Source organism: Centroberyx affinis, unplaced genomic scaffold (assembly GCF_046629955.1).
Source record: "Centroberyx affinis isolate AG114_WGS23_722 - 3 ecotype Tasmania unplaced genomic scaffold, CSIRO-AGI_Caff_v1 ptg007210l_1, whole genome shotgun sequence".
Classification (NCBI taxonomy): domain Eukaryota; kingdom Metazoa; phylum Chordata; class Actinopteri; order Beryciformes; family Berycidae; genus Centroberyx; species Centroberyx affinis.
In genome coordinates, this window is record NW_027283646.1 from 22172 (window position 1) to 48708 (window position 26537).

General features: G+C 41.3%; 1 protein-coding gene across 1 annotated transcript in view; it reads right to left on the reverse strand.

Annotated features, from left to right (window-relative positions):
* Positions 1-344: 344 nt before the first annotated feature.
* Positions 345-26537, reverse strand: part of doc2b (double C2-like domains, beta) — a 103725-nt gene continuing 77532 nt past the window's right edge. The window contains exons 5-9 of the mRNA XM_071513488.1: positions 26020-26146; positions 6852-7009; positions 3290-3371; positions 1029-1125; positions 345-481 (exon numbers count right to left, since the gene is read on the reverse strand). Coding sequence (XP_071369589.1) covers positions 345-481; positions 1029-1125; positions 3290-3371; positions 6852-7009; positions 26020-26146 — 601 coding nt within the window. The remainder of the gene's footprint in view (positions 482-1028; positions 1126-3289; positions 3372-6851; positions 7010-26019; positions 26147-26537) is intronic.

Consider the following 26537-nt stretch of genomic DNA (forward strand, 5'->3'; position numbering starts at 1 on the left):
TCTGCCGCGGGAAATCATGTAACCAGTTGAAAAACCCCACGACTCATTTTGATGATTGAACGATTTGTCGACTTATAAAAATCAGCGGCCATGCAACCCCTACTGTATATGTGATGCTGCTGTGGAACACAAACATAAGGTTTTTCATTTTTTCTGATTTGAACAAGCCCTATCGAGAGAGGAGATGTTACCAGGGAGGGGTCGCAGGTCGCCGCAAAGGCTTGCGGTCGACCTGGGGAGAATCCAGATCCGGAGAGCTGGGAGAAGTAGCATACTGAAGGCAGGACTCCTGTCTGCCGCAGCCAGGAAGAGGGCCAACAGAGCGGGCAACAGGATGCGGGTCTTTAGTCGTTGAACGCGGAACCAGGCAATTCATTGGTCAGTGTGTGCCAACGCTCGATTTTCTTGTCCTTGTTTTTGAGGCAGTCAAACCAGTGTTTGAGCCTCTCTCCGTTTGCATTGATGCCCAGGGAAACGCCACCTGTGAGAAGGCACAAGGAGAATATCAGACACGCTGGGCTCCCATCTCCACATCTGTGTTTTATGATGTATCAAATTAGAAAAACTGAAGGGTCAAAGAAGTTTTTCGATACATAGTGATGGAGGAGGTACAGGATTCGCTGATGGGAACGCAATTAACTTGCATTTTATTTCTCTGCAAAAATTTTGGATCAAATTTGGCCCACAGTTGGACAGAAACACAGCTACTGTTATTGTTGTACAGTTTAACTCCCCGCTCCAGAGACGGTGCATTCGAGGATGGGTTTGAGCCTTTTCGCCCTGGTGCAACACGCACAAATTGACACAAGGCAACTGGTTCCCAGCATAGCTCATGGTTTGTTTGTTTGTTTCCCAGCCTCCAGCCTTAGGAAGTGCTAGACAGATGGTGGGCTCAGCTGGAAAGGGGGGGGGGGGGGGGGGGACGGTGTTGCTGATGCAGACGAATATCAGTCAAGCCGTTCGGCTCGACCCTCGCCGCTCTCCGCCTCTGACGAGAACCGGAGCTGGCGTGGTGCACCTGTGCTCACCTATGAAATCGTTGGACTTGCCGATGTCGTAGTCCCACACGGTCACCTCCAGGGTCTTTTTGGTGAGGTCTGCATATTTGATGTCATAAGAGAACTCCTGCAGAAAGCACGGCAGGAGTAAAAGACAGAAAAGAGCAGAGATCCAATAAGGTCCCTCTTATATAATAAAGTCAATAGAAGGGTGTGACCATGTACCTCTGTATATCACCTCTTTGTAAGCCGTTGCCACATTGTTTACCTCCGAGAGCGTAGCCCTGTTTAGCACATTTCAATCTCCACAAAGGCTAAAGCCACAGTGTGGGTTTTAAGCTCTTTAACCTGTTAAATAAGTGTTCATTCCTATGGATTAAAGGCTCAACACCTTGGAAGTAATTCTTTTTTTTATGCCTCACTAACTCCATACCAAAGAGCACTTTTGCATGGTGTCGTGTTTGCGTCATCATCATCATAAACCCAAATGTAATACGGTGAAATTTTATACTGAATTTGATTCATATCATTTGGGTGCCTTGATTTTTGACATGTTTTGTTTGTGTCTGAAATAACATGCAAGTGTTAATGTTGGTGTTCTAATTCTTGGTGCAGACAGCGCATTCTGTCACTGTCTGGGATTAATTCAAATGATAAGATATTCTAATTCACTGTACTTTCAGTTGAAATAGAGGTCAGACGTACAGTCAGTCTCTAACTGCACTCCCCTGCATTAATTCAGGACATTTGATTAGTCTCACAAGTATCTTGATTAGAAAATAAAATGTCAAATATACACCGCTGAAACAGGTTGCCAGTGCAATCAGTGAAATCCACTATCCACCAAGTGAAACAAGCATTTTTCTCTGATATCAGTTTCCAGCGCACGAAGCGAGAGTATTTACTCTGAAATCAATCTGCGGTTCAATCAGGGTGACCGGGCTACTTTAATGAAACCACTGCCTTCCTAATATGGAGGAAGACCCCGCTGCTCGTCTCTGACTGAAAGGCCAAGAGGTGATGGATGAATATGGGCAGAAAAATGTCAAAGGAAATGTCAAGTGGCTGGCCTGCGTGTGTTTGGCCGGGGCCGTCCACTCTGATGCAGGTGGATACTTGTGAACCGGGGCCCTCTGCACCACGCGGCACCGAGGGGCCCCCGTTCAGGCTGCGGAACGTTTTTTTTTGGCATCCTTTTAAAACGCGGGTCCTCGGGGAGTTTTGAAATGCATTTCTGATGGCAACAGAATTTCCACTCTATAATTTGGGTTACAAAAGAGGTGCTGGGCTGTGGGCCTGAGCTGCTCTAGCTTGCTTTGGAAAGAAAGTATAGCCTGATTGCCAGACCGGTTTCTGCCATAGCAAGGCAGTCGTATTAAGATTGGCTTAAAGGTGCAATACGTAGGATTTTTACCATCCCATATCAGAAAATGAGCATAATATATCTGTGCGGGATGATAGGGTTGTTGATCAATACCAACGACTCACCACCTCACCTACTGGCATTTTCAACTGTGGTGCTACAAGTGAGTGACTGGCATCGCAACACATTTCAGCTGCCAAAGTTAAACAGCCTCGTTCTCAAGCCAGAAAAAGCAAAAGACAAAACAGTATTACTATTCCAGTATTTAGCATATTATATTACCTTCACTCTACATTTCTGTTGGACCTCTGCTCTAGTGAGCTAGCTTGCTCCACTCTTAATGTGAAAATGTGACTTTATTGTTTAAATTAATTAGAGACCACCTGCTGTGTGTTGCAATTCCTCCGTCAAGAAAAGTCATAGATGATTTAATGCCCCTTTAAGCCAAATGTAATCTGGCTCCATTAACATTTTTATCCATAATTTATGTGAATAGCCTTGAAATTTCAAAGGAAATATCTCGCCAAGTATTTGACGGTGGCGATTTGCTACAGGAGCGCAGAATTTTCACAGTATGATATTATGGCAGGGTAAAAATTCATATTGAAGCAGCTTTGGAAACTGGTTTGAACTGATATCAGAAAAATATTTCTCCCGATTCGGCAAAACTCGGCATCTCAGCATTCATTTTTCGTGCTATACTTACACAGGTTTTCTATGTTTATGATGTCTCGAGGTCTACTGCTTCAAAAAAGGCAGGCTGTCATGAATTAAGAGAAATAGTCTGCTTTTGACAACCACACCTACTTTGAATGGGCTTTGTGGGTCCTAGGGTTATGAGAGTTGCTCAGCACATAAAAGGACCAGGTAAACACTCAGCTCAGGTGAAGAGAAAAGAGGTTTTAACATGAGAGCCGTGGGTTTCTACCTCGTTGAACTCGGGGTTGAGCGTCTTCTTTTTCACAGCAGTCTTGTGCTTTGACTTTTTGTTCTCATCGGGCTTCAGGTACCTGTAAGCAAGCACACCACAGGTAGAAAAGGTACTGAAAAGTTCTGACCTCTGCTAGCAATGAAAATACATACACCAACACATAAAAAAAGATAAAGCATCCTCATAGTTTGATTCATTATATGCCTAGTAATAATCTAATGATGATAAGCGTGAACAAGGACCACAATCATTTTGTCTTCAATGACATATTACATTTTTAATCTTATAAGTGACCTCTGGATCACTTCATAAATTATTATTATCTCAATTATTATCAGATATCCATATTTTAGATATGGTATTGTTTTATCCCCCAGAGGGTGCTGTGGCACTGCCCTACTCTCCATCCACAGAGATGGGAACTTCAGTCATTAAGTCTTCCATAACTAACATCATAAACAGTATTATCTAACACTTAATGGCATCAAGAACATAATTTAACTAGAGTTTAATTCTTGGTGTGTTAAGAGACCCACAATTTAAGGTGAGTTTGTGCTCAGCGTGACTGGCACCGAAGGCTTCCTCTGACACTGTGGCTGACTTTATATTTTCCAACCTCACCAGACCGTACCTGCACTTAAATTGATTTTTCACTTCGCAATATATGTAATTTCTTCTCTGTTGAGGCTAATGCCTGGTAAACGCAGAGTTTATGAGCGAAATCAGTGACTTTTTGATGAAATTACAGATGATTGAGGGTGGTGATTGTTGCACCGTGCTGTGTAGATCTTGCTCTCAAGACATAAACTGTGTTACAACAGTGCAGCTCTGTGTACTTTCTCTAAAACCTCAGTCTCAAGTCTTGTCGACTGCCGCTTCACAGATCTGCGGCCAGCCTAATATGAGGTGAGGTGAGGTCGTTTTCTTTTTTCACACCATACTTTTTAATATATTATACTTTCTAAATGTGACTTATTTTTCATGACCCTGAACTATTTGTAACCATGTTTGCAAAGCACTTTGGGGGATATGCTCTATATATATACAGTATATATAACATTTGATTTGATTTTGACTTGATGAGGTGTTGGCATGAGGCAGGAAGGAAGACAAACTGTGTCTGGCACTCCCTATAATACACTAATAATGTACCGTTTCATTTGATAAAATGTTAGGATGTGAGTTAACAGTGTAGGTTTGTATCATTTTCATTTTGCATTGACGGCAATGCATGAGTCAGTGGTGAAAATAGATTGGAATTGTTAGCGCTGCTGTTGCTCTGGGGACAGTCGTGTGTGTGTGTGTATGAATGTATAGTGTGTGTGTTGTGTGTGACGGCTGGACCTCTGTTTATTACAATGCCTTCATAAAGGATGCGAAAGGCAAACCGCGCTTATATCCGATCCTGCGTGTTGGCGGTTGTGAAGTTCCGCTATTCATTTGGCAAAGAAATTCATAACAGTTGTAGGCAATAACCCTAATTTTGGTGAGGTATACTCCAATCTAGTGAGCAATTACAGTAGCAGACTTTTTTTTTTTTTTTCCCCTTCTGCATGCTCATTGGAGCCACACAGACTCCAATTTCCCAAGGTAACGTGGAGACTAAAAGGGGACTAAGTGGGTTATTTTTCACAATGTTACCTCGGGGGGACTCAGATTGTTGTTGATGAGGATATTGAAGGGAACCTAATTGTTGGCATGTAATGGGACTACTGACCCTTGGGCAAAACAAGCTAAGAGGGACAGTCAGGGATGCAGAAGACACTATTGGCCAATACAGTGGTCTATTTCACATTTTGCAGTATTACCACTATTACAGTCTATATGCAATGTCTCAGCAGCATTTACAGTATTTCTTTACCTCTAAACGTGGTAACGAAACGCTCTTCCCGGTCTAACATCTGTGACGGGAAAACAAAAGTCCCATCAAAGAGGACATTTACTGTGACGGATGTACTCCGCTGGCCTGTCAACCGGTGGGTGTATATATGTGCATATGTGCGTTTTTTTTTTTTTTTTTAAGAATGCGGTACGCTGTACGAGTAAAAAAAAAAAGCCCGGTGTTGTCGGTACAATAGAGCAAAACCCGCGGCATTGTCCGCCAGACCTCTGAGCGCAGACAGCCGTGACTCGACGCATCAGACAGACTGCGCGGCGGCTGGAAAAGGGAGGAGAGAAATCACGCCCCCCCCCCCCCCCATCTCTCTGACAGAGCATACATTCCCTTTATTTCCCCTCTCTCACACGAGCCAGTCGGTAAATCTATTATCTGTCTGCGCGTCCTTCAGGCTTCGGGGAGGTTTTTTTTTTTTTTTTTTTTCCTCTCTCTCTCAGCCTCCAAAACTGTTGGGGAAAAAAAAAATTGTGGCGCTCCTTTTGTTCCCGGGGTGCGCTCGGCGGAGTCGGAAATTAATTGCACTTTCATTGCTCAGCCAGATGAAAGACTTGGGAAATGTTCAGGTGTGATAAATAGGACTCTCCTTCAAATTGCAGCCCCCGCGGACGGCCTCTCGTGCTGCGCGTCTTTCACGCTGGCTGATAATCACGGGGAGTCGGTCTACCTTTTTTTTTTTTTAACTGCTAAAATATTACCGCTGCCGGCTAATCCGTTTCGGCACTTCTACAGTTGGTTGAGTTTGATTAATCCCTTGCTGTTGTCCACTTAAAACGGCGTAATCATGACTAGCCTCCGGTGTGTTAAGGAGAAATGTTTGTCCAGAGGTAACGGAGCAATCAATCGACAGGGGAAGTGCAACACGTGTTAACTTGAGATATCAAATTTGGCTTTCTCGTGATCGGGATTTAACACGAGATAATGAAAAATGGTTTTCTCCAACTGTCACACTTCCAAGCTCGAGCTCTTTATTGAGACGATGCTCTTCTTGAAGTAAGTCGATGGTTAAACACACAGTTGGCAGTCAATGAAGTTTGGTTTCAGTTGGAAAACGTGCTGTCTGTGGCTTTACCAGCTCTGTGCGCGGCCGTGGCTGCTCAGGTGTTTTTACTCCAGTTATCTCTGAGCCACAACTTCATTTTCTCTGTTATCTCGAGATAACAAATTAACGGTTTTGCCAACGTTTGTCCCGTTGCTGTTGCCTTCATGAGAGGCGAGCCTAGTAAAAGCCTGATAGTGGAGCCAAAGTGGAGCCAGACTAAAGTGGAATTGACAATGACAGAAGGAGAGATCATGATTGATTGATAAACGCATCAGATTTTACATGTGTTGGAACTATCGGCTGCATATGTATGGAATCTCACAATTGTTTATATTGATTTTTTTCCCCCCCTGCTGTATCCTATTACTATTTTCTGTTGTGACAACCCAATTCCCCCACAGGGATCAATAAAGTTTCATGTTATCTTATCTTATATCTGAACCTATGTAAGTCATTCACTACAGAGCCTAGTAAATACACCCCGGATTCTTATTACTTTCTAGCCCTGAGAAAAAAAAAATGACACAGAGAACTTCTATCACTGCAGAGTACAGCTGCTTTTATGGCTGATGATGTAACACAATTGCTGTGCTTGTGTGCATTTGTGTTGTTTGCGCACTCACGTTTTGACGTAGGGGTCGGAGAAGCCGTTGGCGTCCATGGCGGCGAGGTGAGCGCAGCGTACGATGCCCACCACCAGGCAGGACTTCAGGGAGTTGTATTTGAGGGAGATCATGATGCGTCCCCGCTCTTCCAGGGACTTGTCTTCTGTCTTGTTGACCTGCAGAGGTGAAGAGGTCATGCAGGGGGTCAAAGCTGAGAAGTCATCACCATCTCTCTCTCAATTGAGCACCATATCCAGGTTCTATATGCCACCCAGTGGTTGCCAGCCTGCTTTCCCCTCATGTCCAGACGATCATTGTGGTTTTAAAATGTTGTTTCTGTCCCTCAGAGTTTCCGTCTCATTTCTGGCATCGCAGTTTTATTATATTTCAGTGACAGCAGCTGCAGTGACCACCCTAGATCCACATATCCCACTGTTTTTACAAGCCATTTTGAAAAGAGTCAGGTAATTTCCAAAACGCTATTAATCCATGTAGAAAAAAAAAAAAAAAAAAATCGATTAAAGTTATCATTTACTATCTCTAAAGTAGAGGAGATCTATGCTGTAAAAGTGTTCTTACTTTGCCAAACTGCTATTTAATGAGTTTTTATTTGTCACATCGATCATTTTGTGAGCGTGGGTGTTGAAAGGTGCGTATCTTGTTTTGGAAGAAACTCTGTTCTTGTTCGGAGTTGTTCTGAGATTGGCATCATAAAAGGTCTACAGCTGCTGCTAGCCTACTAGACAGTGGCGTGTCCTCAAATATGTAGCCAGACATTAAGTAGCATTGATAAAATTAACTTTGAAAACAGAACAGAACATGAGGCTTCGAGGAGCACCCCTTTTCCTGTGTGAGGTCAGCAAAATAAATCTTGTCCAAAAATGATTTACAATTTGAAATGTCATATTTATTTTTGCTTGAAATCATTCACACCACCAGTACCACCCACCAGCAGGCTTGGCATTTTGGGGAAGGAAGCAGGACAGCCAGGTCAGTCTTGACTAATTAATAACTTGACTAATTTCTGAGAAAAAGATGAGTTTTTGAGTGACTTTTCTTTACACATGCTGTATCTGTTTTTATGTCCCCAAGGAGAAAGGCATTAGCTTTTCACCAACATTGAAGATTTCTTTCAAGGTTTTACATTGTTCATATTTAAACTCAAGCAAGTAAATAAAAAAAATCCATGACAGCAATATCTTGAGGCTGTTTGGGCTAAGTCCATATATAGGTGCTATGTGGATCCATCACTGGCCAATATGACACAAAAAGACCTATGTTGGTTTTTGTTGTCTGATATTGGCCCATGCCCTGTCAAACTGAGCATGTATTGGGAGTGAAAGAGGATGCAACCCAGTATTAGAGACCTAATTCAAATGTTTGGACAATGAGTAGTAATCATACATAATTATTACCATATTGTAGCTATATAAGCAGCTGTAAATATGATGTTGGACATTGCAGTAGGCGGCCATACTGAGATCCTCAGCTCGTGGGCAACCGTGGCTGTGAACAGCTCATTGCATTTCTAAACTTTCTTTTCCATCTCAACAGAATTCAATAGACATGGTTAATTTCTGTGCAGTTTTTTTTATTTTTTTTTTATGGGAATTGTCTGTGTCTGTGTTATGTTGTGTTTTTACGCCCAAAATCAAATTGCCCTTTGTAGATGAATAAAGTTGTATTGTATTGTATTGTATTGTACAGTGCCACTGATAAATCTGACTGATTCGGGTTCAGAAAATGTCAGCTTGATAGCTAGCTAACTAGATTAAGTATCTCACAAGCACACTCGCTAATGTACGTAATAGCAGCTGGTGTTACTAGTGTCTAGAAGTTGCATGTTAACATTAACATTGTTTACTTTGCTAAAATAGCCTGCTAGCAAGTTAGTAAGCAAACTATTATCTACTATTTAGGTTAACTTTAGGCTATTTAGGCTACTCGAGTTGCCTGGGTTTAGAGGTACATGAAGTTGTGTAATGAAATGATAATGAAAAGGGATTATATTTAAGATTGATGTCACCAAGAGGGAGCATTTAAATGGGGAACCTCAAGGGGCCTAGGATTGACCCTTGGGGAACGCCACAATTGAGATGCGCCGGGGCAGAGGAGGAACGGAGAGAGAGAGAGGAGGAGAAAAAAAGGGCCAATGCGGCACCTAGGCTTAAAGGCACTAAACAACAGCAACTTTTCAATTGGAAAGATGATTATTCAAAACAGTATTAAAGAGCCCAACCCAATTCTCCAACTGACTGATCAAACTGCTGTGGTAAGCAGTGCCAAACGCAGCGCTAAGGTCTAACAAAATGAAGACAGAACAGTTACCTCTGTCAGCAGCAATGAGAAGGTCATTAGTACAGTAGAGCAGCCTCAGTACTGTGGTGAAATCTGAAACCCGACTGAAACTTTTCAAAGATGTTGTTGGCATTCATTCAAATGACAGTAGCAATAAAGAAATAATCTTTTCTCAAGGACCTTGGACAAGAAGGGCAGTTTGGAAACAGGCCTAATTACTGAGATCAAGGAGATTGAGATTTGGTTTCTGGACCAAAGAGGCTGGACCATGGAATGTTTAAAGAAGGGGGGAACGGAGCCAGAAGACAGTGAAGTATTTATAATATGTAAAATATGTGGGCCCAAGGACTTCTTTGAGGGATTTAATGGGAATAATGTCCAAAGGGCAAGATGATGATTTCATATAATTAATGGTATGTACTGTATTACAGTGGTAAGGGAAATGGGCTCAAAGCTGCTGATAGAGGAAGGGCATACTGGTGTGACCGATAGATCACAGCTACTGGGGGAAATTGGGTGTCTGAAGTTCTCAGTTTCCCAAAGTCAGAAATTCCTCACAAGGTTCTGGGGAAGCCTCGATAATGTATATATTATTCTATGTATATTTGTTTACTTATGAGACCAATTTAAAATTCATGCATGTCTGTAGCAGTGACCTCTGCTGATGGGTGGATTCCTCTTTGTGCTGTATTTACAGCGACCACAGCATGGTAAGTGATAAGCAGCACGGTTAAAAAGTAAAAGGGTTTATCTGTAGCGGTGGTGAGTAGCCAGATGATTTGTTTTGACGGTAAATCAATAAAGTAGGGGGAAAATGTGTAATAACATTATGCAAAAGAGGAAAAATTATTTCATCAGGAAATGATAGCAATGACATGCCAAATGCGTTAAGTGTGGATAAAAAACTAATGAAGCCAAAAATAACTAAGGCTTATAGAATTATGAATAATTTATAGCTGTACAAATTAAAATCATATTATTGGATAAAAGTAGGCTAATTTTGATTTTCATCTGTGTTGTTTTATAACTTGGCCTGGTCATCCCAGTTCTGTTGAAAAACACAGCCTAGATGGATTGATGGTCCGAAGTGGTTTTTGATGGGTACTACTGGTCTGGGCAGAGGATGGTCTGATGCTGGTTATTAAATGAGAACACTGATGCTGGTACACCAGCTGAGACAGCACAAAAGTGCCCAACATATATACTAAGCTGGTCACCTGCTAAACCAGCATTCATGGCCAGCATGACCAGCATGAGCTGGCTACCAGCACAACCAGTTTGGCCGGTCTAGACTGTTTTGCTCAGCAGGGATGTGATATGTTTGGGTATACTGCAATTTGAACAGTCTGCTGGCAATATTATACTGAATCATCACTTGAGTGTACAGTACTAGGATAGCATCTGATTTTAAACGTCGTGTAGTCATGCCCATATATGCTCCACCACACACATGCACCATTAGCAACAATACAACGGTACATCAAACAGGTATGTTAATAATATCAAGTATTGCTCAACAGTATGTAAAGCTCAAATAACAATAGGCCTATCTTCACAGCTGTTGAATCATTACAACACTGTAACAACAGCTGTCAAATCCATCAACACTGGAAGAATCTGCCACGTGACTTTCCTCTGTCGACTATTGGCTCTGATACTCGCCTTTTAATATTGTCTTAGCAGAAGGCATAGCAACGTGCATAAGCTTGAAGTATTTAATGAGACCCTTACACAGGGGTGATCTCCACATGCCACATTGTTACAGACGGTGTGACACTACAACATCACATCACAAAGACAAGGCACAGTAGGTAAAGAGAAACACTAAATAACAGGAAACTTCACTACTAGGGAAAAACTAACCAGTAACACAGTAACACAGGCAGCCTTCCCACAATGCATCAAGGGTAATCTCTGCCCCGCTGCCACAATAGTGACGGCGAGAATATGAGGAATCAATAAGTTATGCGCCCCCCGCCCATCCAGATGCTGCTCTATTTATTGTTTAAGCCAGTATGTAAACATTGCACAGCTCACAACCACAATAGGAAAAGGACAATAGAAAAAGACTAGGCCAAGCTTAAGTAAAATTGCACTGAACAGCAAGAAACTGATAAATTAAATTTGTTCAAATTAATCAACAGGTGAACCTGGGGCTGCAGGTCATTTGCCCAGTTTAATAATATCTGCCTGATCAGACAATTCACTTTTACTTGTAACGTTACTGAATTGACCTACACCCACGCCTCAGTGGATGGGTTTTCAGGTATCTCTTTATCTTGTCCAGTTGTTACATGTTTAGACATTATTTGCGCACAGCCAGTTCTCCACTGAACCTCCATGATGGCATCGGACGTAGTTGCTAGGAGATTGGTGATGCAAGTTTCTATAGAGTTTTCTTTTCTAGTCCAATATTCCGCTCTAGAAAATCACCTTTCCTTCAACAGATACAGATGCGGCTGTAGACTCAGAGTGGGTTGGTGATTACCGGCTCAGCTGAATCAGACACACACCGCCTAATCAGATGCAACCAAATATGTTGGCCACCCACCACCTAAGCACCCTGCTCATCCTGAAAGAACACAGGCAACAGTGGTGTTTTCTCAGGTAAAGGCCCTTTTAATGTTTATTTTCTGATAAGTGATACCTGACTCCTAAGCTCTTTTTAAGCAAGGCCTGTATTAGCCTGGCCTAAATGTCCTGGCTGAAATGTCAAGAAAATATATTTCAGCCAAGCATGGTACCAATACTATTGGACTGAAATATAAAATCAATCGGGCATCAAATTCCTGGCCCAACTACATTTACGTTAAATATCCCTATGTGGAATATCAACACGAATTAACTACATACCAAAAGTAAAGAGGCACATGGGCCAATGCATACCAGTTTGGTGGAAAAAAAATAGCCTCAGATTCTCCATACTCCATATCATACAAATCACTCACTCCAAATCTCAATTTACCACAGAAGCTAATCCAAAGAGGTAATTTGGCCACATGGTACGCCGTACCCACAATAAAGCATAGTGACAGGACTGTGAGAGAGTGTGACTAGTGTTTTCCACCCACATTAACCGGCACATGTACGCATTTACTAGATTTACCGCTCAATGTATATTTTTCCACTTTTAACATGTTTTTTTTAGAACAGCCACCAGTCACAAAATGAACTGAAGAAAAGGTAAAAGCAGCCAAGTTCTTCTTTTATAGTTGATTCAACTATTAAAGGTGCTATGCTTAACATCAATAAAACAATACCACATTCATTTTGAGAGATTAGTATTATTACCGTAAACAAACAAGACCATCATCGAGAAGATTGGCAGCCTCTACCGGCCTCTACACTGAAATTTACATTGTGAGCCACTGGGTCGATTTGGAGGGAAATCTGCTGGATTGCTTTATCGGACAAAACAGGAAGAGGGCGCTGTTCTTCCAGAGCAAACAGAGCTAAAGCTTTCAGAGTTTCTGGCAACGGCAGATGGTGGAAGGAGTGAAAGGTCGATGGAAAAATCCCTTTCAACATGTTTATCCTCTTGAAAAAAGCCAAAGAGAAAACAAACACACAGAGCGACGGCAGGGAGGTGGAGAAGGGGACAACTAGCAACATCGTCTACAGAACGCAACAGGGGAAACGTGACCTTAATTTTGAGAAACACTAGCACAAAACAATACCACTGATGTGACATAGAAGCTACCAATTGTCTCGACCATGGTCTTGTTTGTTTATGGTAATTACACCAAGTATCACAACTAATTTGACACTATATTGATATTTAAAAATGTTACACGTAGCACCTTTAACAGTGAGAACTAACAACGTTTTTGTTCAAAAATAAAAAAGTCACCAATAAAAAATAAAGCATGAAAAATAAAGAGACAGCACAACTTAAGAGTTTGCTGCAGGGTAGAATGTAAGTGGAGGAAAACTATAACTGCAGAGCCATTGTCTTAAAAGAGCCTGGCAAACTACAGTCTCTCAACTACTGATGCACCGCTACAATATCCTAAACTCATACTCATTGCTCTATCGCAGAGGAAACCATCCTCCTCAGCTCGAAATAAAGAAACTCATTAAGTATCAACCAATGGCTTAACTTGCTCACAAAATATTATCTATGGGGAAAATAGCTGCATCTCTTAAAAATACAACCTCAAAGTTTCAGGGAATCTGGACCTCCTTTATGACCTCTCTGAATTTAAATCTAAAACTAATGCCCCACCACCACATGCACAAGTACTCACACACTCACACTCACTCATTTTATTGTGGATTTTGTTGTTACTGTCATACCAATCCAAATATCCCACCTGCATAATTACACTTTAATAGGACTCTACTTCTGTCATCTCCTAGCTTCACTGTGGTGACCTGTTGGGTGTGGGGGCGTGTTGCTTGACGAGGGTCCCATGGGTGCGGGGGTGGCAGGTTGTGCTCAGCCCTAGCTTGGCTCATTTTGGCTTCCCTGGTTGTGTGCATGGGGTCGGGATGCCTGGTGGGGAGTAGGGGTGTGCGGAGATGCTATTTGTCTTTGTATCTGTATTTTGTCAACCAGCCAAACTATTTGTATTTGTATTCAGATAAATCAGGAAGTGGGCAGGGTTTACATCTGAAGTGGGCGTGGTTTAGACAACAACATAAAAATTCCCACAAATTCTTAGCTTTTTTTCCTCATTATCATTGCCATTGCTATTGTTGAATGACCTATCAATGATAACAAATTATAAAAACGTATACATGCTTTGTAAAGCTGTATTTAAAAAAACAAAAGGGTAAGTATGGAAGGCTGGTTGACCAATGACAGGTAAGATCCCTCCAGCAAACTCGGGTACAACCTAAGGCAGGCACCGTCACAGTTACTTGACCCTTAAGCCACTGTGAGCAGGCACAGTGAGCAGTGACACAAAGAAAGCTGCCCTGGAGGCCAGAGGGGAGACACATACACACACGCACACACACACACACACAAAAAAAAAAAAGAGACAAATGCTATGTTAGGATCTGAAGCCCTTGAAGATTCTGGAAGGGGAAAATAAAATGCAGTACAAGAGTTTGGTCTGGTTGGTGGCGTATAGCTCCGGGGGGGCAAACACTCTCCGCATGGTGGCCTGTGTGTTGGGTTCAGGCTGTGTGGCCCTTTACTGTTGTGGTGGGGTGTCCTGGTTATTATTATTATTTCTTTTCATTTTCTATATTTGTCTTAATCTTATTCTGTCTTATATCCTTTATTTCTAATTTCCTTTTCTTGTCCCCCAACATTTTATTTCTCCCTTTCTATGATGATGGCAATGATGATAGCAGTGAGGATGGCAGTGAGAACAATGGTGACAATGTTGTCAGTGATAGTTATAACAATAATATCATTTTATCTATCTAACTATCTATCTAACTCCCCCTTGAAGGAACGTTTCGTCAATTTTCAACCTTATTTGCATAGCCATAGGGATGGCCTACATAATTAGCAGTGTAATCTTTCTTTAAATCAATCTGTAATCCCCTTTCATTTGATCACATGATTTGCAGTATTATCAGTGCAATGTTTAGCCAATTATTACTATGAGATTATAAGATCATGAGATCAGCAACCTTAATACCAGTCTAATGTTTGTATGTCAAGTCCATGTCTTAATGTATAGAATGCATTATCAGGAGCCCTTGTGTGTTGTCATTTAGTTGTTAATTGCTTGTTTCTTGTGGTAATGTAACACATTCCTGGTTGTACTCCTTTGTTGCCATCACTTGTGTCTTTGTGTTGTTGTCTGTCTATACCCAGATTTTCACATTCAACCAATGATCAGCTGATTAACCCACCTCCATTGTTGACAGTGAGTTAATATCCTCACCAAAATGTAATTAATTTGCCGTGTTCTTCAGAGACAAGAAAGCAAATATCAGAATTGACAGATCTTCTGCATGCCGAGAGTATGCAGGTTTTCATTCCAACCAAAGACTGCACCAGATGAGTGAGTCCACTGATTAGTTCCTCCTCTCTGCCAGTGAAATCACCTTTGGTTGGAATGAAAACCTGCATACTCTCAGCCCTCCATGGCACACAGTTTGGCAGCCCTGTTCTAAAATAAAAAATGAATGCTTTTTAACTGACCGTGCATCACCATCATGTTTTATCAAGACTGAAGAGGATCTCCTATGCAAAGTTGTGAGAAAGCTTAAGTCCTCAACATGTGCTCTTGATCCTCTCCCTACTTTCTTTATAAAAAAAAAATGTTTTTAGCTGTCTGTCAGATTAAGTGCCAAATATTATAAACCACAACAACAAACTGTCTCTTTCCCATCTGCATTTTCCAATCTCCAATTTGACGTTTCCCAGCAAAATACTTGAGAAGGTGTTATTTTTATGCAACTGAATGACTTTTTAAAATGCAAAAAACATATCTGAGAAATTCCAATCTGTTTGTCGTGCCATGCACAGCACAGAGAAAGCCCTGGACACGGTCGTAAATGATCTCAGAGTCACCCTACATGGGGAAAAACTCTCGGCCCTGGTGCTTTGTGATCTAAGTGCAGTCTCTCTGGTTCTACATGATGCATCGTGATTTCTTTGTCTGTTTGGGTGACCACTCCTTACAGAGATTTCATATTACATGTGGTGTGCCCCAAGGCTTGATTTTAGGCCCAATTCTTTTTAGCCTGCATATGCTCCCACGAGGGGCCATCAGCTACAAGCATGGCATCAGCTTCCACTGTTATGCAGATGATAACCCGTTCTATCTTTCCGTCATGCCAGCTGATCTTAGTCCTATTGATACCCTTACTAGCTGTATCACAGATATTAGTACATGAATGGCACATAACGCCTTCCAGTTAAACAAAGATTAAACTGAAATTCGGATAACAGGACCTAAGGCACCACAAATTACATGATAACACAACTGAAGTCACTGTAATAGAACATTAAATCTCAGGCTAAGACCTTGGGTGGTACTTTTGATAGTGATTTGAGCTTTGAAACACATAGGACTGTTACAAAAACTGCCTTTTATCACCTGAAAAACATTGCCAAGGTCAGACCTTTTCTCACCCACGACAACACAGAGAAACTAATGCATGCTTTTATCACCAGCAGGCTCAACTATTGTAACGCACTTCTCTTTGGGCTTCCCAAAAAGACAATAGGACAGCTACAAATTATACAGGATGCTGCTGCCAGCGTCTTAAATATAAGCAGGAAGAGAACACACATCACTTCTGTTTTTACAGTCTCTAGAGTCGTTACCAATCAATTTTAGAACAGAGTCTTCTATTGGTTTTTAAATCTAATCATGGACTTGCCCCTGAGTATATTAGATGCCTGATAACTACATATGTTAGGGGAGAGCGGGGCAAGTTGTCACATGGGTAAGTTGTCTCAGTGGCTCTATTTCTGAAACTAAATATTTTCGAGCCAAAAGTCCAATTACAAAAATGTTTACTTTCTTAATAAGGTTACCTATGTTGATTAAAACAGTGTAAGTCAAAACACTCTAACATAAAAGCAATTTGCATTTGCGTTTTTCATGTTATTATTGTATATATACTTCAGAGGTAATGGAATTGTGTGCACAAACACAGCACACTTGTCTATGTGACAACATGCCCCGTCATGTGTGACAACATGCCCTGACACGGGGTAAATTGTCACAAGTTGTCAAGTGGTATTTCATCAGTAGTAACGTTTTCTTCCAGTAAATTATTCAAAATATAAAAATGCCATTTTTTAAAGACCTTAATCGAGCTAGAAAAATATATATTGTATCTAAGCAGTAAGACACTGCTGAGAAATATATCGATGAGTAAAAAGTGTGACATAAACATGCCCTGCTCTCCTCTACTTTTATGTTTTTATATTCCTTATTTGTCCCTATTTGTGTTTTATTACTCATTATCTGTTTTTAATTGTGTCTTGTTTTTATTGGTAATTTGCCTTTTATTTGTCTTTTTATGCATTTTATTGTGTTTTATGCACTTTACTTTTATCTGATGTGAAGCGCATTGCACTGCAATCGACTGTACAAAATGTGCTATATAAATATAGACTGACTGATTGATTGTTTGACTGATTGATTGATTGGTTGAAATCAGTTCTCGCTAACACACAAAGTAACAGCCAGAGGGTGGAACTCTTCCTGCCAAGATTGAAGTACACAAGAGAAAGAGAAGTTTGAAGGATGCGGTTAGTGGTGAAAGTAGACTGCTGCAGACTTGCCAGACAGTCATACTGTATCATATTCTTACCATATTCACGAGACAGTATGATTGTCATTTTGCACATTTCTGAGATGGCTAAATGTCTGTCTGCGTTTCCAAAGAGACCTCTAGCTCCCGAGAGAAAGAAAGAAAAATGCTTAGGTAAGAAAATCCATATGATGGAGATGCCTCCCAGGTTCCCAGAAGTGGTATCTGAGCTAAACTTTTTTTCTGTGCTATGTCTAGTGACGTAGAAATGCAATTTACCATCAACAATCCTGCAGTTGCTGATTGCCTGAATATCCACCGAGCATTCCCAAACCTCAGCATTTTTTTTTACCACATATGAGACCATCCCTATCAGTGGAGCAAATGCAGAGAAGCTTAACCAACTTCAAGCTTATCAAAAGGTATTTGAAAGTGCAAGGAGCAGTGGAAATGTGGGCATTGGGACTGTGTGTTCTTCAATTTAGTTTATGCCATTTCAAATTTATATTCTTTCTCTTTCTCTCTCACTTACTTTATGACAAAGATACCACACTACCAGTTACTTCACACTGGAAGAAGTTGAACTGCAGCAAAGCTACAGTCAACATAAATATAGTTTTGTTAACTGAAGTTTGTTAACTGAAGTTGCTTAGAAAAAGTAGTTCAAACTAAATGCAATATCATATCTGCATCTGCAATGTCATGCAATGCCTTCTGACTTTCTCTAACTTTCTGTTGTATATGAACTTAAAATAAAGAGACCTGACCTGTACAGCCTTGACAATTAGAGGAGTAAATAAAAAATGAAATGAAAAAATGATTTTAGCTGAATTACCACCAAGCTACTGCAAAGCTACTGCACTAGTATAATTACATGTTGTGAAACTACTCTTCAACACTGATGGTTTGATAATATCGATGTCTAATGTGTGTTTGTGCGTGTGTGTGTGTGTGTGTGGTTTCAATGAGGGAGCCTTGTACTCTATGTGCGCCACAATCTGTCCAGCAATCCCCATAGCAGGATACTAATCAGATTTCTCCAGGGAAGAGAGTCTCTCTACATGAATTGTAGATGACTTTTACAACAAGTCTCACTGGACTTGCCATCTAATTCATCTGACATGCCAACATGTTTCAGCCCCCGCCCTAGCTTGCTGTCAGCTCCACTTAGCCTCGTCTCTCATTGTACTCTATATTCATGCTTAGGACTTCCCACCTCTGTCCTCCTCCTCTCTGTCTCTCTCCTCTAACAAGACATAGTTGGGGAGTCGAGAAACTAAAGGCTGACAGGAACACAAGAGGATGAAGACAGAAAGCGAGGGAGGAAATGCGAACCTCAGGTTGCCTGCTGGATCATATCAAGGTTGGCCTACCTGACAAGCATGGGCATCTTTACGGCACTCGCATTCACAGATCATCGATTTGGCCAGTCTCTATTTCCTTCTATTTGGAGCAACAGTAAATTCAGAGCTACTGGAAAAAGTAATGAATAACATACAGCAAATGGACACAAAGACGATCTACTTTGCCCAAGATCTTGATACAGGTGGTTTTTTTTAAATCACACAACCTCACTAAACTTTTTTGCGTTAGGTGCAGAAAGTATGACGATCTGGTCTCACTAAATTTTGTGAAATGAGCGTGTCCAATTTGTGCTGTTGTCGCATAATCCTTTCATGGTGGAGGAACGTAATCTTTACATAATGCATGTCGACAACAACCATGCGTTTGAGAGTTGGTGCTCCTTTCACAAGATTTTATGATTAACAGATATAACGTATAGGCTAATGAAATGTGTTATTGTGCTCTTTCTTTCTAGTGTGATGCAAAATTAGAGATGTGCAATTATCTATATCCTTCAATTGTGTAAATCATGACAAAGACACTGACAATCAATCTATTATTGTACCCTAGGTATGTTACTATGATGCCATATATGGCATAAGTACAGTAATTAAGTAGTAACCCTTGACATATTCATATAAATAAATGCCTGTTTTGCTGCTCTCTATCTCCGATTGATACAACACAATAGTGATTCAACCTATACCCAGTTCATGAAAGCTTTTACATATGCCGTTCTAAACACCCGGTGCTGGTTCATTGACGTTTCGGTGTTAAAAACCTTTGTGAATAAAAACATTTTCACCAGTAATGCAAGAGAGCAGTGTGTGGGAGTTTATTTGAAATGTCGTGCGAGGTTTTGACCTCATTGTGTCCCGCTGGCACCTGCACAAAGATAAGAATCGGTGTGCAAAGGACTTGTCTGACATATATGCCGACAATGTTAAAATATGCCGACAACAACAAAGACGTAAGACTGACACATTCACTCGATCGCCTTGTGTCTGCGACCGCACGGCTTCTGTTGCTTCGTGTCATTACGAGCTTTAAACCCCATGAGCGAAGGTCTGCTCTCCTTCCTCTGCCTCTTTCACACCCTCTTGTTCCTGTTGTCCTCTGGCTCCTCGCTCCTCTTCCTCTTCCCTCTCCTATCAGTCTGCCCTTACCTTAAATCAACTTACATGGACAAACACACTGCCTTGCTAGTAGGGTTTACTTAACGTTTGCCAGCTAGTTGTACCATTGCCTGGGGAGAAAACTCGATTAAGATTGGCTAGAGGATGTCCATTAATTTCATTTAATGCGCAGTATAACCGGACACCTCCGATGCCACTCTTCGATCATCATTGTAAATGAATGTAGTTGCAATGATGAATAATCGAACAGGAGATATACTTGGCTCTCTGCTTGCCTCATTGTCCTCTGAACTCCACAGACTGGCGACAAAGCGGAATAGAGGCAGCAACACAGCACAATAATGCAAGGGTATTGATTGGGTTCCAGGTGTTAGTCAGCCCCTCAGGTGTTACCAGGGAAACAGATATTACCAGGAAGAAGTCTGGCGTGCTCTGTAAGTAATATCACAGGATAAAGAGGACTTTTCCTTCGGCCGATCCAGATTGCCAAGTCTGTAATCAATGCGAATTGTTTAACATACAGCTCTAAGAGTGTTATCGCTTAATTAACTGCCACAAGGGCCTCCGGTCTTCGCCCATCTCCTTCCTAAAGCCCGGGATGCAATCAGGGAAAATCCTATCATGATTAGACGAGCGCTGGTTTGTGTAGCGCCGTGTCGTAAGTAAGACCTTGAGACTGAATCTCTGGAACAATGCGTGGGCGGGCCGGGACATGAGGCTCTAAATGTGTAGAACGGGAAGCGGGGCCAAGACGCATCTCCTGCCAATGTCCTAGTCGGATCGTACGGATCAACACCTCTCAGATCGCAGCGGGCGGCGCGCTGCTGTACTGAACCAAGAGGAGAGGCCGCGGCTTCCGGTCTGCACACACACACACACACACACACACACCGGGTCATTCCGTCTGAAGTCAGTCTCACCTACGGCTCAGAATTGGTCAGTCTTCCTTGAACACATTCTTTAACCAACCATATGAATAGATGTGGACTTTGGGCCCTGAATCCCATGTAACTGGGAGTTATATAGTACATAACTAAAAATCAAGCAGTTTATTTTATTGAACCCAGTATAAATGTTTTGTCGGGTATCTTCAGTGGTGGAAAATCACATGTGGGCATATTTGTCCAGCCTCAGAACTTTCACATTTTACACATATTTGTATGCATGTAATGTGTAAAAATGCGCATTATCGTTATGAAACTCTCATGATAGAATTACCAGTTCAGTTATAATCTCAGTTTTAATGTATATTTTAATGAAATATAGCAGGGGTCACTGTTCTTAGTCTGCACTGCAATTAATTTTAGAACTGGTAGGCATATATGGTGTCCAAAGTGCATATTAGATTAAAAAATTGCAATTTATGGACATATGAACTTATGATAGAACAATTATTTTTTACCATGAAGAAATTTCATAAGGATGATAAAATGTTGTACACATGAATTACTTACCATCATGCTTAAATTGTGAAAGATATGACAGTGTAGTAATATGCCCCCATGAATATGAATACCTTTGTCATTATGTGTTCTCTATGGTCTTTGTAATTAATTCCTTCCTTCCTCTAATATATTCCCATTTGGACCCCTGTGTCTTTAAAGCATGTAGAATATCATCATGAAGTTAATCTCTATTTATCTGAATACACAAGGACAGCGTGAAAACAATATGAGGACAATATGAGACCCAAGTCTGTAAAACTCTTCAGATGGAATGACTCTATTCCATAACGATCCGCATTTGCTCATATGAGCTTCATGACATCAGGATAGAGAAAACAGCGCTGATAACCAAGGGGCTGAAATCAGTGAACAAATCCTGATGCTGAGTTTCCTTGGCAGACAGATCAACAACTCAAATATCGGTTTGCACGTACTGCAGCAAGAAACAGTGTTACCCCTAACAACAAATGAACTGGCCGTTATTCAGAATGGCACTGACCGACCAGGGTGAGCTACACATTTCTGGTCATCTGATGCATTCTGGTCTTTCATTGTCCAACCGCGCAAAGGGGACAGAGAGACATATTGCATAGAGACATTGATCCATTAGGAATTAATGGCATTATGCCCAAAAGTCAGTGCCAGATTAGTGCGCTGGTTCTCAGACTGCACATCGTGCCCTCGTATTGTCTACAGATGCCAGTGCTAAGGACAGGTCCAGAGAGGGAGCTGGCAGACATATCCATTAGACAGAAACGGATGATTGGACACAATGTTGGCCAGGACACAGCTGTGCAGATACCTTGGGACGCCCAGAAAAACAAAAACAGTTCCTTTGTCTTCCTAAGGCCTTCGTGGCATTTCGGCGTGTACACTGGACCCAGACAGACAGTGCAGATTCCTCTTGTTTTTATGGTGGGAGTGGAGGTGTCGCCTTAGGCCATAATCACATAGGATGCTTTATTGAACGCGCCTGAGCCTTTTTTTCAGTTATTTTCAATGGTTTGGTCACGGTCTCCTGCAAACTATGCACCTGATGTTTTGGACGTGCTGTGTTTTGGGCCACTGCCTTGGACACTCCAAGTGCATTATGACAAAGTTTCCATCCTCGGTTTCATGAGCTGCTCCACTGTCAGGTGAAATAGGTCCTTAAAGAGTAACTAAACCCCATCCAAATCTTTAGTGAAGCCTGACACCTAATGGTGAAAAGTAGGGTACTGCACTGGCCATCCGCTATTGGCTGGTGTTTGTGCCAGGTGATGTCACCTTCCATAGAGTACAACAGGTGGTGACATCACCTGGCACAAAGACCAGCCAATAACAGATGAGAAGTGAAGTACCCTACTTTTCACCATTAGGCGTCAGGCTTCACCAAAGATTTGGGTTTGGAGTTTAGTTACTCTTTAAAACAGGCACTATGTAGGCGGAGCTCTTGGACGAGATGATAAAACTCTTGGTGCTGTGTTTTCCCTTGGAGGACGTCATGTACCAACATCCTCCGTTTCAGAATGGACTCCTCATCTTCTTCAAGAGAAAGCAGTCCATTTTAACAGTGTTATGTCCTTTGATACTTCAGGTTAGCTAGCTAGAGCTAATTAGATGGTTTGCAAGTTGTTGATGTAACGCTCCTTATGACCTTTGACCTCTTGCCCTCTCTGTTATCAGCAGCGCTCACAGCTGAGCTTTGAGCTTTGAGCTGTTTGAGCAGGAGAAAAAAGCCTCCTATCTGATCACAGCCTAACAGACCACTGCGCTCGGTACCCTCCCTTGCTGGGGGAGACTGTGTGAGAGGCTGATCCAGAATAGCAAAGCTACCTATCACTTCCCCTATCTGAGACAGAGCAGGCAAACCGCTGGAAAACTGGTCATGGTGTTTGCTACCAGCAGCAGCTCTGATTCTGCAAAGCACAGCATGCTGTGATGTTGGGAGGCTAGCGAATGTATTGAAGCCTACTCTGATCTTACCCTCACTAAAAGGGAGTAAATTATAGGAATCAAAGGAAATGCATACAGTAGAGACTGTGGTTATGTGCATAGGGTAAATACATCCACTCTTAGCTGTTGCTGGCTCTCACAAAAGACCTCTGAGGGCAGCGGTTTCAAGCAGGTCTACCTCCAATTTCCAAAATAATTTTCATAAATGTGGCACTCTCAATCCGGGGTGAAGGTAGCTTCTATGCATTCCAACAATGTGCTGGACCTCTGAGTCAGATGCTTCTCTATCAGCACTAACAGCAGCCATTCTAAATATCCAAACTGATCACACTGTGGTGCTTTAATTTGTCATCACCTTACAGAAGATCTGATTTATGCTTAAGTCATGGTTATATACACAAAAAATAAGTTTTACATCACCAAGACAGGTGGCTGTAATTTTTGCTGACACTATTATCACTCTGTGGTCATTGTGTATGGTAAATGGATAACCATGGCATTCAAATTTGGTCATTTTGGAGGTATAGCATGTGCTCTACGCATAAGGGTTTACACACTCTGGCTTACACTCACTCCAAAATCCCACTTAGCAGTTACCATAAAGGTGTATCCTATATGAAAATGGCTATTTGTTCAATCACACACCCCACTCACATGTTGTCATAACATATAATCCCCTCTCACACCCTGCTCATGTTGGGCTCAAAACCCACTGCACTAATCCCTTGTGTGGTTTGGACTAAATCCTTATGGATATTTCTGTTGCTTCTTGCATCTGTTTACATGTACTATATGGAATGCAAATGTCGTTATGTGCATGTCACATCCGTTGCAAATTTACAATGTGTGTTGCTGAGAATGCCAGTATGCCATTGCCCTGCCTCAGTTACCTGGGGACAAACACGATTGCATTGTACCATATCGTACTAAATGAAAAGTGAGTTACCAATATCAAGAGTCTAGCTTCTATTCTAGATTCACTCTCCACACTGCAGTGTAATAATGGCTTCAACCTATAGCTGTATCATGTATACCCCAGTAGAGTTATGAAGATTTGAGGACCGCAGCCACATAGTGAGATGAAAATCCAAGCTAAAACAGGCTTTGGAGAAAGTTCAGACTCAGACAAGAGGAGCAACGGTGGGCAGAGCTGAGGAGAAAAAGGCAAAAGATGTAGTGCTGGGACAGCTGTCAATGTAATAACTTTAATGCAACGTAATTAATGTAATAAACCATTAACGTTATAATAATATGCAGCGAATAGTGTAATAATCCTGTTAAAATAATACATTTCTCATTCATGTCATAACCTACCATACCGTTACCTACCATATACAGTATATATATATATATATATATATATATATATATACACACACACATCCATACATATTTGCCCCTGCCACCATAACCAAATTTGTGAATGGGTGACAGCTGAGTATTGAATTTTAACTATTTTTAGATTATTATATTTTTAATTCCAAAAATCTCAGGCCTCTCTGTATTGTAATAAAAAATATTAATAAATTCTTAGATTAACAGGAAAAAAGCTATTGCATTAATTGTTAGATTAACAGAATTGTTACACTATTCACTGCAAATTGTTATTACGTTGATGGTTTATTACATTATTGGGAAGTTGTTACATTAACAGTTGTAACAAGTACTAACGGCCTTACGATTTGAATGTAACCAACTCAAGCATGATGAGTAAAAAGGCAAGATAGCTGAGAAAACACGATGCAGAAGTTGTGGTAATGGGGGCTGAACTTGCTGGCCCTGCCACCCTCTGCTCAGCCTGTTGTAGGCAGTAACAGTGATAAAAATATGCTCAGAGATAGAGGCAAACCTAGAGCAGATGCAGCCGAAGGTCAGAGGGTTTCTGTCCATCAATTGCTGCCACAGTCGTGTCCCCTCAATTACGACAAACCAAATGGCCGAGGTTAAGCGCATGGGGGATATAAATCTGCAGCCATGTAGTTTCAAATCCAAAGTTTCACACAATATGCTGAGGTGAAATTTGGTCTGTATGAAGCGTATCCTAAACCAGAGAGCAACCAAGGTGATAAAGCTTCTATTAATGCTGCTGCCAGTCAAAAGTATAGTGTAGTCAAATTCACCAACCTGTTCACATTCAAATAATTACTCTCATGTTTGGTATTCTGATTTACTGAGTGAATTCTAGTTGGAAGTTAAATGACACATCAAATATTCTACATTATAATTAGGTTAACCAAATGTGAACAAAGCCAAGACAAGGTTCCTTAAATACAGCTTAATGGCATGTTTAGGATGTGGGATGGGCTCTCCGAGTCAGAAGAATCAAACTCAAAACGGAATATGTGATTCATTTATGAATGGTATTCAAGTTCAGTCCGGGAGAACTCTGGGAAAATATGAATCATCACTTTATCGTCATACGCTGTCTGAAAATTAAGAGGGTGCAATGTTTTTTCCTGATCAATTTTACCATGGAAATCAACTTTGTGGAGTATGTTTCTGGATATTAACAGGCATTACTGTCCTTCAGTATTCATACCATACACAAGTCAGAGGACTGTGTCCATTGAAAAGATGACAATGAGTTTGTCTCAACCAATTAATCATAATGGTACTTCAATACTCTTCCTCTAGGAGTTACATTAGTTGGAAAAGAAGCAATTTGTTGCCTTTTGGCCATTCAATAATTACCTAGTAGAGATGTCATAGTATCGTATTGCATCGTATCAAATCACATATTTAGTAGAGTTAATATAAACTTGATTCAATGTAACAATTGTTGCAAAGCATTCTGAATTCCCAATTTTGTCAAGTGCGTACAATAATATAAAAAGCTAGAGATATGTGACTTACAGGCAGCTGTTTCTCCAGGCAGTTGTAGAAGTTCTTGGTTTGGTTGGGCTTCAGCTTCTTGAGGGGGATTCGCGTTTCCCCGATGAACTCGTTGTGGCGGAACTTGTCCTCATCACACACCGAAATCCTGCGAGGGGAGGGACAAGGCCGGGAGAGGAAGACGTGAATGCCCCGAGGGTCAGGTTAAAGGAATAGTTCACCCAAAAATGAAAATTCTGTCATCATCTCCTCCCCCTCATGCCAGTTGAAACACAGGTGAAGTTTGTCCATATAACACACAGGGAGGCTGCCAGCACAACTCCATAGCAGCCTTCTCCAAAACAACTGAAGTCAGTGGGGACCAGTTCTTCAGAGTTCCAAAAAGACCTACACTGTATTTACACCATCATTTAGTGCAAATCTTAACTACAGCTGATTGATTTGCAACAAATAATGGTGTATAGGTCTTTCTATTCACAGTGTGATTGTTTGGCTGTTTTTGTTTTGGAGCTCGAAAGAACTGGTCCCCATTGACTTCA